A 14849-nucleotide genomic window follows, 5' to 3' on the forward strand; every position below is an offset into this window, starting at 1 on the left:
ATTCCACTAGGGGTCAAGCAGCTTCTTGGGCTGAATCTTCTCTGGTGCCTCCAGTGGATATTTGCAAGGCTGCAGTTTGGTTTTCTCTGCATTCCTTTGTAAGTCACTGTGGATGTTCAAGCGCATCGGGATGCAGTATTCCGTGAACGTGTTCTGGTGTTGAACCTTCGGGGATCCCACCCTTAATGGGCACTGCTGTGGTATGTCCCATTCGTAAGGACTATACTAGGTTCTTACCTGCTAATTTTATTTCTGTTAGCTTGTAGACTGGTATAGTCCCCACCCTGTCTGTCTTTGTGTGGTGATTGCAGGTTTTTGTTTTGCTTGCGTGTAGATTTTGTTTTTTCTATGGATTCTGGAATTTTTCTAGGGCCGGGGAGAAATAAGAACAGCGGCTATGGCTCAGCTGGTGAGCTGTGGGGATGTTTTCTATACCAGGATTAAGTTCTACACATGTTTCAACAGTAGTTTATAAGTATTTGTTGTTTGTTCCACTCCTGTTCGGAGTGTGTTATACTGTTTTCAGTTGAAGTCTTTCCTAGGTTCTGCTTGGCTATTCGGCAGACTGAGTTGCTGGGAGGATTCTAGCCTGATATACAAGTTTCTGCTCAGTCTCCACCTGCTGGTAGCATTGAGGCATATAACCCATTCGTAAGGACTATACCAGTCTTCAAGCTAACAGAAAGAAAATTAGCAGGTAAGAACCTAATTTCTCCTTCTTCATGGGTTACAAGCTAACATATAGAAAAGAATTGTAAATCCATATTACAAATAAATGATAAGCAAATCATTCTGCATAAACCAGTGCAGGACTGGCCATTCCACTGCACTTGTGTGGATCACCTTGTTTCCTTTTTCTTCTGTGTAACACAGTTTGCATCTACGTTCTCTTCCCTAGGGCCTTCTCTATTTGGATAGAAGCGGGAAAAACCTGAATGCAGTTCTGAATCATTGCATGTCCCCTAGTCCTTGTATTTACTCTCTCCAAAAATGCAAGGACTGGGGGATATGCAATGAAGCTACTAGGTAGTAAATTTAACCCTTTAATTGGCGGATGGTGAAACCAGCTGCTTTATGTAACTTGATGTTGAATGTGACCAACGGTGCCAAGTAACGGAGATGCAGATTTTCCATAAGAGCCTTAGAAAAACATGTTGCTTCTGAGAAACAATGCCAAATAAAGGGTTTAAAACATATCAGAGAAAATATTTCTTCACTCAACATATAATTAAACTCCTGGTTCATCCTGGCTGTGTTATGCTGGTGGCTTCAGCTTGATCATGCGGGCATGTGGGTTGCAGCCTTTGGGCTGAGTGCTTCTTCGGACCCTTTCAAACAGGGTTCAGTTTCCATTCCAGTTCAGGGGCCTTTGGCTCTTAAGCATGCGACCTTTGGGCTTATGAGATGTTCTACCTTCGGTGTCGAGGCTCTTCTACTGTCTAAGAAGTTGTCCAAAGGGTCGGCGTATGCTGCAGTGTGGAAGGCCTTCCAATACTGGTGCGTCCAAGTCCAGATGGATCCTTATTCAGCTCCATTCTCACCAATCCTTGCCTTTCTTCCCGCTGGAAAAATACTGGCCTTACGGTGGTTTTTCTGGGGATCCTGGTAGCTGGGCTCTCATACTTAGAGACCCGGAATAGTTGGTCCTCGGTGGCTCATCCTGATGTTGCTCCATTCTTGCAGGGGGTCAGTTGTATCAAATGGTTGTTTGTCCATCCTATCCCTGCCTCAGACCTTAGTCTGGTACTGTCTAGCTTTAGCTAGGATCACTTTAGCCTTGTTTCAGATGCTTCTCTGTTGGTTTTGATGCTGAAGGCCATTGTTTGGGCTTTTCATGTTCATTGGACAGTGTGTTTGCCTGCCTTTCTGCTGATAGGTTCCTATTCTCTGGACCTCCTGTTGAAGAAACTGGTCGTACGCAGGGTTCTTCTGGTTTAGTTTTTGCAAGGATCAAATAAGTGCTAAGTTTTAACCTTGACTGTCTTTATACAGCAATCAAACCAATGCCAAAAATTTTACCCTTGATTAGGTGCTAAGTCTTACCGCTGATCGAGTTGCCACACGAATCTAATAGATGTTATGCTTTAACACCATTTATGTCCTATTAGAAACAATTAGATGCTAAGTTCTCATCTGATTTACGTCGTTATACAGGGAACAATGTAGTGCAAAGCTATCTACTACTAAGTATCTAACTAAAATCAATTAGGCGACTAGTGTCACTTCTGATTAAGCTTCTATATGGAACAAACAGGTACTAAGTGTTACCCCTGACTAAGTTTTTATACTAAAAACCTAACAGGTGCTAAGGTCTACCCTTTAACAGATGCCAAGAAATACCTCTGTTTATGCCCACAAGAAACAATTAGGTGCTAAGCTTTCACACCTGATTTAAATCCTTACACAGGGAACTAACTGGTGTTAAGTTCTACCTCCAATCAGATACTAGTCTTTCCTCTAATTCCAGATTCCCACACAAGAAACAGACAGGTTCCGCCTTCAGCCCTCTTACAGGTTTCCCCTAAATCTCACCATGCAGCCACCTCCTTGGCTCCTTCTTCTCTTACTCTGCTAATTTTCCAACACTACTCACTGGTTGAAACCTCTCTCCCCCCCCCCCCCCCCCCAATTTATTTGACTCCACAAATTTCAGTAATACTTGCCCTGGCCTCAGAATCCCCACGCTGGTGCGCACCAGAAATTACCCCTTCAAAAAAGCCAATGAGGAGTTAATTACTCCTCTTTAAAGCCCGTTCCTCCTGCCAATCTACCCAACCTCGCTTCTGACTCTCTCACCCCTGTCCCGACACTCTATTACAACGCCAGATCAGCTTGCAACAAGACCCAAATACTAAAGGACCTATTTGGGGACTTCGATCCTGGATTCCTGTGCATCACAGAATCATGAATCGAAAAAAACGATTTATTCACACAAAATGAACTCTGCACCCATGATTACCATGGCCTCTTTTCTCCCAGAAATAACCAGAAATGAAAAGGTCTGGCACTCCTCTACAAATCATTCTGCGACATTCAGTTCCTCGAAAAGGGTAGCTACACTTCACTAGAATATATGTTAGCTTCAGTCAACGACGAACTCCATCCTCACTCATTGGGTATCTTGTTACTATAACGGCCACCAATCCCCTGGAAGACATCCTCCGAAGTCGTCCTTGAGACCATAACAAGGGCCTTCCTAAAATTTCATTGATTACTGATCATTGGTGATATTAATCTCCACCTAAATGACAACACCAGCAAGGATGCAGCTGAATTCAACAACTTTCTCACCTTTTTAGGTTTCCCCTCTCCTGCGTCCTCTCCAACCCACAAAAAGGGGCATACACTAGACATCATCAGTTTCTTCGACCTTACCGATCACAAAACTTTTGCCGAAAACGCTCGTTGGGAACATGTCCCTTGGTTCGATCACTTTTTAGGTTTTTTCTGTCTCCCCATTTTCATGTCTCACCTTGGATTACCGTGCCTCAAATTCTATTACCTTCTGCAATAAAATAGCGAGTGTACTGTTCTGGACCCAATTTCTCAACCAGCTTCCCTCCTGTCCTAAGCCTGTAGACCCAGAAACCAACTGGCACAACTGGGTAAACCTCTCCGAGACTAACTATCATGCTCATAGAAACATAGAAAAGTGACGGCAGAAAAGGCCAAAGCCCATCAAGTCTGCCCACTCAATTGACCCTCCCTCCTAGTTACCCTTTGAGAGATCACACTTTGATGACCCATGCCCTTAACTCTACCCTCTTAGAGATCCGACATATGCATCCCATCTATGCTTAAAATCTGGCATGCTGCTGGCCTCGATCACCTGCACTGGAAGCCCATTCCAATTGTCAACCACCCTTTCGGTGAAGAAGTACTTCCTGGTGTCGCCATGAAACTCCCTCCCTTGATTTTTAGCGGATGCCCTCTTGTGGCCTAGATTCCTCTAAGAAAGAAAATATCATCTTCTACCTTGCTCTTGCTCTTCTATCCACTAAATCAATCTCCTACTCCCGCAAGGCCCCTTGGTATCTGAAGCAGAAATGTCGAGCACTGGAGCGTAGATGGAAAAAATCTAAATCCCATGTGGACAGACAATCTTGGAGGGACAGTATCAAATTCTATAACACAATACTGAAAAAGGCAAGGAAGAACTTCTATGGTGATAAAATCTCCAGATCCAACAACCAAAGTAGTTCATTGTTTAACATCTGGCGCTCCTTAACCTCTAAAAATGACTTCACCATTCCCCCTTCCTCCCCTCCTCCCCATCAGCAGACAAACTAGCAAAATTCTTCAACGAAAAGATCACTACCATAAGAAGCTCCTTCCCACCAGCAGTCTCTTACAACTCTAACCCTACCCCAGCAGACAGATCCTGGACCGTCTTTGTGCATGTATCCGAATCCCAGATCTCTAAACTCTGCCTCAAACTGAAATCCTGCAAATGTGCCCTGGACCCATTCCCTTCCTACCTCTATGAGTAAATTCTCACGCAGGCCATCTCATCCCTCACCAAACTTATAAACTCTGCTTTACTATCGGACCTATTTTCTGCGGAAATGGGACATATTGCCTTGACCCCATTACTGAAAAAAAGCCGATCTTGACCCTTCCTCACCTTCTAATATCGTCTCATAGCAAATATCCCTCTCCTGACCAAAATGCTAGAAGCCATCATATCCACTCAACTCTCATCTTACCTAGAGAGATTCTCAATTCTCTTACCTTACCAATATGGCTTCAGACCCATCTTCAGCACCGAATCCCTTCTGGCCTCATTAATTTCAAAGGTGCAACAACTACATTCTCGTAATAAGTTTGCTGTCCTATTACATTTCGATCTTTCTGCAGCTTTTGATGTTGTCCACCATGATATTCTAATTTATCAACTTTTTGAGATAGGCATTGACTCCACAGTTTTAGAGTGGTTCTCGAAATTCTTACAATCCCGCTCCTACACTGTTAACACTAATGGCACCATGTCCTTTCCTTAGAAACCGATTTGCAGAGACCCGCAGGAATCACCTCTATTCCCTTCAATATTTATATGTCTTCCCTGAAACTCTTCCATCTATCTTCCCTTGAAACACTCTATACAGTGCTGACGACATCTTTGTCCTTCTCGAGACAACTCAAACCTTACCAACCTCTCTGAGAACATAACAGCATGCATAACGAAACTCCAGTCCTGGTCCCTCACAGTACAAATGAAACTGAATGAGTCCAAAACAAAATTCTCTGTCTCGGCCCAAAATTAGAACAGCTACCCACCCTCATCTCATTGCCTTCTAATGCCACACTGTAGCTGGAGTTCTCAAGCAAAGTTCTAGGCATCATTATTGACTCTTCTCTTTCCTTCAGTGACCATCTTAACTCCTTGGTAAAGTCATGCTTTTTCAGCCTCCACATGCTGAGGAAAGTAAGATCCTGCTTCCACCAACATTTTGCCATCCTTGTACAATCTATCATCCTCTCCAGACTCCATCTACTTAAGCCTAACCAAAAAAAGCCTCCAAAGACTTCAGCGGATTCAGAACACTGCGGCCAAGCTGATCTTTGCAAAAAGCAAATTTGATCATGTTTCTCCTCTTCTGTCCAAACTTCACTGGCTTCCAGTAATTTCCAGTGTTCATTTTAAATGCGCCTACCTAGCTTTTAAGATCCTAAACGCCATCCTCCCTCCCCTAATTCCACTATCTTGGAATTCCCTGAGCCCTGATACCACCAGATCCACCCAAAAACTTAACTATCCTTCCCCTCACTAAAAGGTATCCTCTTTACGGGAAAATTAAGGAAATCTCTCTTCTTCAGAATCTCTGAGCTTTGGAATAACCTTACTGCCCCACTACGAAATCTGGGCTCCTTCCAACTATTCTGAAAGCATCTGAAAACTAGCCTATTCACAAAAATGTATTGCTCCCTTCCTCCTGTACCCAACCTCCAATCCCATTTTGCTGTAACTTCCTTATATTAAGCTCTTGTAAACTGTGCCGAACTCTATAATTATGCAGAGGATGCGATATATAAACTTAAGGTTTAGTTTAGTTTAGTTGTTTGGAGGTCACCTAATGAGTTTTGTCTCTCTGACCATCTGTTTGTGCTGACTCATTCGATTAAGCAGGGTTCTCCTGCTTCTAAGGCCACAATTTCCAGATGGATCCATAAGGCCATTTCATCGACCTACATTCTTTCTGGGAAGCAGTCCCCTGTTTCCGCCAAGACGCTTTCTACCAGGAGTATGGCTTCTTTGTGGTCCAAAGCTAAATTTGTCCCTCCTGAGGAGATTTGTGGGATTGCAACGTGGTCTTCTCTTCCCATGACAGAACACATAAAAAACTGGATAGAAAACAAGAATCTAGACTGCCTCTTCCTCACAGAAACCTGGCTAACATCAGACTCAGACCCCAGGATAACGGAAGTCTGCCCTAAGGGATACAAGATAACCGTGCCCTGCAGAGGGAAAAAAAGAGAATGAGGTCTGGCCATCTTAGTCAGAAACTTCCTGAACCTAAATATACTAGACAAAATGTCCAGCCCATACATGGATCTACTAGCCTGCCAACTTTCATGCACCACACTAAAAGGATCCATAACCTGCATGCTATGCTACATAACACCAGGGAATTGGAACACAGCAAGACCAGAATTTGAAGATTTTATATACCAAAACTCACTAACGGCAACATACAACCTAATCCTAGGAGATTTAAACCTCCATCTCGAAGACCAATCATCCAAACAAGTAGAAAACCTACTATCATACCTTGAAACCTTAACATACAAAATTATAGACCCACAAACCACACACGAGAAGGGTCACCAACTTGACATCGCAGTCTTCATGACCCAACAGCCCATTCTACCAGAGATTCAAACCTCAAATGGAAATTGGTCCCGATCCCTCTGGTGAGACCACTACACATACATCTTCAATATCAACTGGGCCAAAGGCAAAACCAGAATCTCAAAGATTAACTTACAAATCACGTAAATACATCGACCCCTCCAAATTCTGGAATATAACAGATGCAACAATCCAAAAATGTGACCCCAAGGACTTCATCTCACAATGGATTAATCTAAATACAGCTACCCTAGATGAGCTAGCCCCAATACAACAAAAACCAGAATCAGCAGACGATCAGACAAATGGTTTGACAACGAATTACTCCTACTCAAAAGGCAATACAGATTACTAGAAAGAAAATGGAGAAAAAGTAACCAAGAACCCACAAAAACAGCATGGAGAAAACTAAACCAACAATACAAGCTAAAACTAAAAGAAAAAGAAAGACACACTACACCAACCAAATAGGCATAGAAACCCAAGACACAAAAAAACTATTCCAATTACTAAAAGAACTCACAGACACCATACCCTATCTGGCCAATAACGACACTTCTCCCCCCTCAGCCACCCTTTTAGCTGAATACTTTAAAAACAAAATTACAACTGCCAGGACAAACTTCGCAGGAACCCCAATCCATCTAGAAGAGATCTCAATGCCCCCCACAGAAAAAGAATCAACTGCAGCAGACAGAACCTGGTTCCACTTCTCCACTATACAATGGTCAGACCTTAACAAATTCTATAAAAAATATAGCCATGCAGCCTGCGACCTCAACCATTGCCCTCCATACCTGTTAAAAACCTCCAGTCCTAAATTCCACACTCTCCTCATACAATGGATACAAACCATGCTTACAGACGGCCTTTAACCGCAAGACCTTAGCGAAATCATTGTCACCCCGATCCTAAAAGTCCCTAAAGGAGCAATAGATCTACAATCCAACTACAGACCCATAGCCTCAATACCATTTTATGTCAAGCTAACGGAAGGCCTCTTAGCTAAACTCCTCATCAACTACCTAGAAAACCACAACTTACTCCACCCTACACAGTCTGGTTTTAGAACCAATTACAGCACAGAGACACTACTAGGTTCCCTCCTAGACACAGCTAGACAACACCTCAGCACAGGCAGAAAAATGCTGATAATACAACTAGATCTCACCGCAGCATTTGATCTGGTGGACCATAACATCCTACTACAAATACTAGATACAATAGAAATTGCAGGTAAGGATTCCTACAATCCAGGACCTATAGAGTAAAGACAAACAAAGAAAAGTCAGAACCATGGTCCAACCCCTGCGGTGTACCCCAAGGATCACCTTTATCCCCAACACTCTTCAATCTCTACATTGCATCCCTCGGCACCTGCCTAGACAAATTAGATTAACCTCCTATAGCTATGCTGACGACATCACCATTCTCCTTCCTTTTGATCAACCAATGCCCTCCATGACAGACACACTACACAGAACACTAGAAACAGTAGCAACATGGATGAAAGATCACAAACTAAAACTGAACCCAGACAAAACAAAATTCATACTCCTTGAAAAAAATAAAACCCCAACTATAACAAACCTAGTAATAAACTCACTCACATACTCCATTCAACCCACTCTAAAACTTCTGGGAATGATGATAGACAGATGCTGTACCATGCAGCCACAAATCAACAAATCAATACAGAAATCATTCATGATCATAAGAAACCTAAGGCAAATTCAGAAATTCTTTTACAGAAAACAGCTCATGGTCCAGCTCATGGTCCAGTCCCTAGTCCTAGGTCTTCTAGACTACTGCAACATCCTCTATCTCCCCTGCCCCGCAACATATACAGTATAAAATACAGCTTTGAGACTTATCTATTCACTGAGAAAAAACGACCACATCACTGTGGCATACCTCGACTCACACTGGCTCCCAATACAAGCAAGAATACTATTCAAATTCTACTGTCTACTATTTAAAACCATAAATGGAGACAGCCCAGCCTACTTGAACAACCGCCTAATCCAAACTACCACAACCAGACATAGGAGAACCCACACACTATTCATGCACCCAGGGCCGGATTGAGATGAAAAGAGGCCCTAGGCTATTCCACTTATGAGGCCCTTTCACCTCCCATTTTTAAGTTTGTAAATTACATGAGAGATAATAAAATACATCATTACTGTGATATATATCAATATGTTAAATGAAACATGTTGTTATTGGTACTAACCTTTATAAAAAATGTGACACGGAGAATAAATAAAAAAAAGTCGAGAACACTTAATTGGACATTTATTCTCAGCACCATATATAGTACTTGTAACAATAACTAATCAAACATAACACACAACATTGCCCCTTCCTATGTCCGTAGTGCCCCCAGTGCGTCCTTCCTCACCTCACCCCCCCTCCGATGCCCGCCTGCCTCCCATCCCCCTTCCATTGAACACCCCCCTGTGCCATCCTGCCTGCCTGCTTTCCATTAAACCCCCCCACCCCCTCCGATTCCAGCCTGCCTGCATCCCATCCCCCTTCCACTGAAACACCCCACCCCACCCCCGATGCCAGTCTGGGCCACCCTGTCCTGACGGATCCACGTTTTGCCTCTCTCTCCGTGGGGCTGGGCTTTGCCCAGCTGTTTCCAGACTGACGTCTTTCCCTCCCCGATCCTCCTCCCAGGGCGAGAAAAAGAAAGGGAGAAGCCGAGTCAGCGCCCCGTTGCGGCTGGAGCCAGTTCCAATCCCGAAGCGTAGAATTTCTCCTTATTTTCTGTTCAGTGTTTTAGCATTCACTGTTTTTAGAATAGTGTAATTTTAATTTTGCTAACAATTTGAATGTAGGCCCCTCTTGATCTTGAGGCCCTAGGCTGAAGCCTAGTTAGCCTATAAGAAAATCTGGCCCTGCATGTACCCTCCAATCAGTCGTCAAACAAAAAAAAAATGTACAATGGCCTACTAGCCACACAGGCAGCAAAACTAGACTACCAACTCTCCAATTTACTGATCACGACACAAGGCTACAAAACTTTTAGAAAAGAAATAAAAAACCTGGTATTCAAGAAATCCCTGAAGACAAACTAACACTACAGGAAGCAACCCATTTTACTCTGTAACACCTCTGGAAATGTCCAGATAACCTCTTATGTAATCCGCCTTGAACCGCAAAGTAATGGAGGAATAGAAATCACTAATGTAATGTAATGTTGGTCACATTTTACAGAGTGGATATTGCTGCATGGCAGGACTCAGCCTTCAGGTCCCTCGGACTTATGGGCCAGCTCAGCAAGCCCACCATAGCTATTGAGGGAACTGCTTTTGTACGTCTCTATTGTCTAGAATGTCTCACCTATTGCACTGAAAAATAGATTGTGTACTTACCCTGGTAAGCTATTTTCCAGTAGATAGGTGAGACATTCTAGACTCCTTGCCCTGGCTTTTCTGGGTCTGTTTACAGTTTGTCTGTTTATGCTTTTCCAAGCTGCTTCTTGGAGGCCTCTCAGCCCTTGAGGGCTGGGAAGAATTTATTTCTATGTTCATTTTCTTGGGGAATTGTGCTTTACTCCTTTGGAGCCTGTGTTGGCGGTTAATGGTACTGTTTCATTACTTTCAGCAGAACACTTTGTTTAGCCTGTTATTACAGGTGCCTCTCGGTGCTTGGGTACTGACTGTAGAGGTGTTAAACAAATCAGTGAAGTACTACAGAGGCAGAGTGAAAGATCCGGAGTGGATTCCTTCTGCAGAGCATGCGAGTATAAGAAAATAACCCAATTGTCTAAAATGTCTCACCTATCTACTGGAAAAGAGCTTACCAGGGTAAGTACATAATCTCTTTTTTCTTACTGCCGACTTTGTAGTCTAGCACCATATGTCCAAATTGGACTTAAACGTATGTTTTGAAAATGCTCCTCATTGTATCATATATTACTGCTGTTAATATAATTTATTTCCAAGTCTATCTCACTAACCTTTTTGTTTTGGGGGGGGAGGGTGGAAGCAAGCAAACCAATCTCTTTTTCTGTCTTGGATGTTTCTAGTTGCTATTGGTGTGTGAATAAGGTAGTGATTGGACCATGGTGCCTGTGGCCCTTCTCATTCCATTCTGCCTTTAGTAGTATAATAATGAAAGCTGCCTTTGTCGACTATACCTGTTGTACACTACTTTGAGTGACTCTTATCATAAAGACAGTTAATACATGAGAGAAAAAGCTTAATATTTAAAAGTATGATGTTCAGTTCTTGATTTTTGTAGGATTATTCTAGAAGGAATAGTGTTAGACTGATCATGATTGTTGAGTTCAGCTGGGACTTTAGGAGCCTAAATGTTAATTGAAATAGATGCAGGTGTGAAAGTTCATCTAGAGTACCTCATAGTTTTGCACTGGCCCTAAATAAATGAATAACATTTCCTACAAGTGACGAGGCTACAATGACAAGCAGCTGGGAAATGTGCTTAGCTGTATGGACAAGAGTAATCTGGCAGACTAAATTTAGGTCTCCCGCCACACAGGTATCTGTGAACTTCAGCAGTTCTCTTGCCACCACCCCTCCCCCCCTAAAAAAAAAAATTCAGACACATTCTTATCTTTGTTCCTTTTCCTTTGTTTAAGGTTGTAGAACTCATAACCAGTGGTGCCCAGGTCCCAGTAACCAATGAAAATAAGATCTTCTACCTTAATCTACTGGCCCAGTACCGCCTTGCCAATCAGGTTAGGGAGGAGGTGGAACACTTCCTAAAAGGTATCTGCATGTCTTGCACTTGAAACACTGATGTAAAATGTTTGCCAACTTTGCTTGGAATCCATCTTCAGTCTTAATTTCTTCTCTTTAAGGTCTAAATGAGTTAATCCCAGAAAACCTTCTGGCTATTTTTGATGAAAATGAGTTAGAGGTGAGTAACATAAACCCATAAGATCTCTTTGTTCCCTTGGATTGTTAATTATAGACATTGTGCTGGTGGGTGTGTCATTTGGGTTTCTCTTCCTTCATGGTCTTGTTGGAATACAAAGCAGCTATAGGGATATCTAACAGAATGATAGGATGGTGTAGACATGGTGGATGGACTTACAGGTAGTGTGGACGAGCTGGGTGGAGATTAGTCACATCTGGTAAAGCATTGCAAGTCACTATAGAGCAATGGTCTCAAACTCGTGGCCTGCCAGGTACTATTTTGAGGCCCTCAGTATCCGCTATAATAATACCCTTAGCTTGCATATGCACTTCAATCCCTGTGTTATTCCAGGACAAGCAGGCAGCATATTCTCTACATGTGGGTGACGTCACCGACGGAGCCCCCTAGCAGATGTTTTTGCAAGCAGAATTGCTTGAAGACCTTCAAGCTTGCGATTGGCCCGCGCATGCGCCCCTCCCACCCAGTCTAGGGCATGTGCCTCCTCAGCGTGTCCTCCGTTCTAAGTTTTCCACAGAGCCAGAAGCACTGCTCCCTTGCTTCGCGTGATTTCACCATCCCTCTTGCACCGCCACTTATTTGGTTAATTTCAGTTAAGTCGCTGTGCTCGCGTCTTTATTTTTCTTTTTTTCCGTACGGGTAATTTTGACCGGGTTACCGGTCTTGCTCTGGCCACCTGGCCTCACGGGGCCGCAGCCATCCTTTTTCTTATGTCCCAGCCTCAGTCTGGGTTCAAAAACTGTACTAAGTGCAGCCGGGTTATCTCCATCACCAACCCGCATCGTTGGTGTATGGAGTGCCTGGGTACGGAGCACCGCGCTGAGTCGTGCCCTCATGGTGCGACTTTATAACCGCGGGCTCTTCGTCAGCGGGTGGCCAAGATTCTCCAACTCTTTGGCCCCATGGTTACTGCGGGACAGGCCTCGAGCTCGGCCTCGGCACCGTCGTTGGGTGCCCCAGCCTCGAAGTCACCCTCGGCCTCCAAGGCTCCGGCTTCGGTCCCTCCTGATACTCCTGTCTCGGGTAAGTCTCCCCTTTCCTCCTCAGATGTGCCGACAAAGAAGCCTACCTCAGAGTCTCATGTCAGTGCCGCCTCGTCGGCATCTTTGAGACATCATTCTAAGCGTGCCTGCTCGCGTAGGGAATACTCTTCCTTGAGGTCGCCCCCAAAGGAGCGCACTGCTGCACCTACGACCCAACATTCTTTGATCTCGGTGCCTATATTCGAGGACATGCTTAAGGCTATACTTACCACGCAGCTTTCCTTGGTGGTGAACCAACTGGTTCCGTCCTCGACGCCTCTGACCTCGGACTCAGCCCAGCCTTGGTCGGACCAACCTGAGCGTCCTTCTCTAGGGTCTCGGGGCCGTACCCGCAAGACTTCATCCCCCGAGTCGCCTGTGACTTTTCATGGAGCCAGGACAGGGACCCACTTTTCGCCAGCTACTATGTCAAGGCTTGCCCCTCCTAAAAAGCTCCAGTCTTCTCTGCCCTTTCGGGGCCGGTGTCCGACAGCGAAGCCTTCCAGGCACACCCTTGTCCTCGAGTTGGACTCTACTTTACATTCCCCATCGAGGCAGATGCCAGCCTCTAGAGAGTCTTCTTCAAAACTGGTGGAGGACTTTTCCTTTGCCCCGTCCTCTCCAAGGCTCCGCCAGCTGATTCCTCGGACGCCGGGGTCCTCCCTGGTCCACCTTGCACGGGGTCTTTCCTCGACGCCCCCCAGACACTTTAAGTTAAGCCTCTTCGATCTCCCATTCGCGGGACTCCGAGGCCCCGGCTTACTATTCGAGGGAAATTTCTCTCTCTTTCTCGGCTGCCCCCAGATCTCGCTTGGGGTCTCCTCAGGAAGATGATTCTTCTCCTCGAAACTCCTCCTTTACTCATTTCATGTCTGACATGAGCAAGGCCTTGAACCTAGACTTCCAGTCTGAATCCCGTTATACCCAGGAGTTCCTGGTGGAAATGGGTGTGGATCATCCGCCCCGTGAGGCGCTGCGCTTGCCACTGCACCAGGTTCTTCGGCAAAACTTTTCTCCGGAACCTGGAGACCCCCTATGCTATCACGGCCATTCCCTCCAAGTTGGAGTCCCGTTACTGGACGATCCCAGTTAAGGGGTTTCAAAGTTCTCAGCTTTCTTACCAATCCTTGGTGGTTGAGTCTTCCTTGAAAAAAATCCAACCCTTCGAAGGTTTACACAGCCGTCCCTCTGGGCCGGGAGGGCCGTACAATGGACATATTTGTTTGCTGTCTTTATCAAAACTCAATGATGGCGAACCGTGTCCTCAATTATAACTTTATCTTCACGTCTTACCTCCAGTTCTGTGTGGATGCCCTCCATTCATTCCGGGAGGACGTGTCAGATTCTCAGCGTCAGGAGTTTCGTCTCCTTGAGGAGACCCTCTCCCAGCTCCGCCTCTATATGTTTCAGGCGGTCTACGATGCCTTCGAGTTGTCCTCGAGGATCACGGCCTTTGCGATTGCCATGCGTCGCCTCGCTTGGCTCAGGACTGTGGATATGGATCCAAATCTACAGGATCGTCTCGCCAATCTCCCATGTGTGGGTCATGAGCTCTTTGATGATTCCATTGAGGCGGCCACTAAGCGCCTCTCGGAACACGAACAATCCTTCGCCTCTCTGGTGAGACTTAAGCCGAAGACCCCTCCTGCTCGGCAATACAAAATTCCTCTCTGGAGGTACCCGCAGAAATCTACTCCTGCGTTCTCTCGGCCTCCTTCGAAGCGGCCGTAGCAACGTCCAACCAAGGCCCAGCCGCCGGCTCCGGCAAAGCCAGGACCATCTTTTTGACAATTCCGGTCTGAGCCTTCAGGCTCCCTTCCTCCTGGAGCCTTCCCCCCTCCTCATCAGGGGTCATCTCCATCATTTCTATGTCCAGTGGGAAAGTCTTACAACCGACAGTTGGGTGCTTTTCACCATCCGGGAGGGGTACTCCCTTCACTTCAGTCAGGTACCCCCGGACCTTCTTCTAAGAGAGTTTCCTTCTGCCCAGTCTTAGCTGCCTCTCCTTCTGCGGGAAGCTTGGGCCCTTCTTCGCCTTCGGGCGGTCGAGGAATTTCCCCCGGACC

At 45.2% G+C, this 14849-nt stretch overlaps 1 protein-coding gene across 5 annotated transcripts in view; it reads left to right on the plus strand.

The window, feature by feature from the left end:
* The window catches only part of AREL1 (apoptosis resistant E3 ubiquitin protein ligase 1), a 293395-nt gene that overhangs the window by 237948 nt on the left and 40598 nt on the right, over positions 1 to 14849 (plus strand). For all 5 annotated transcript variants that reach the window (XM_033951578.1, XM_033951577.1, XM_033951580.1 and 2 more), the window contains 2 exons: positions 11463 to 11592; positions 11685 to 11743. In XM_033951578.1, the coding sequence (XP_033807469.1) occupies positions 11463 to 11592; positions 11685 to 11743 (189 nt within the window). The remainder of the gene's footprint in view (positions 1 to 11462; positions 11593 to 11684; positions 11744 to 14849) is intronic.

The sequence above is a fragment of the Geotrypetes seraphini genome, chromosome 7 (genome assembly GCF_902459505.1).
Source record: "Geotrypetes seraphini chromosome 7, aGeoSer1.1, whole genome shotgun sequence".
Lineage (NCBI taxonomy): Eukaryota > Metazoa > Chordata > Amphibia > Gymnophiona > Dermophiidae > Geotrypetes > Geotrypetes seraphini.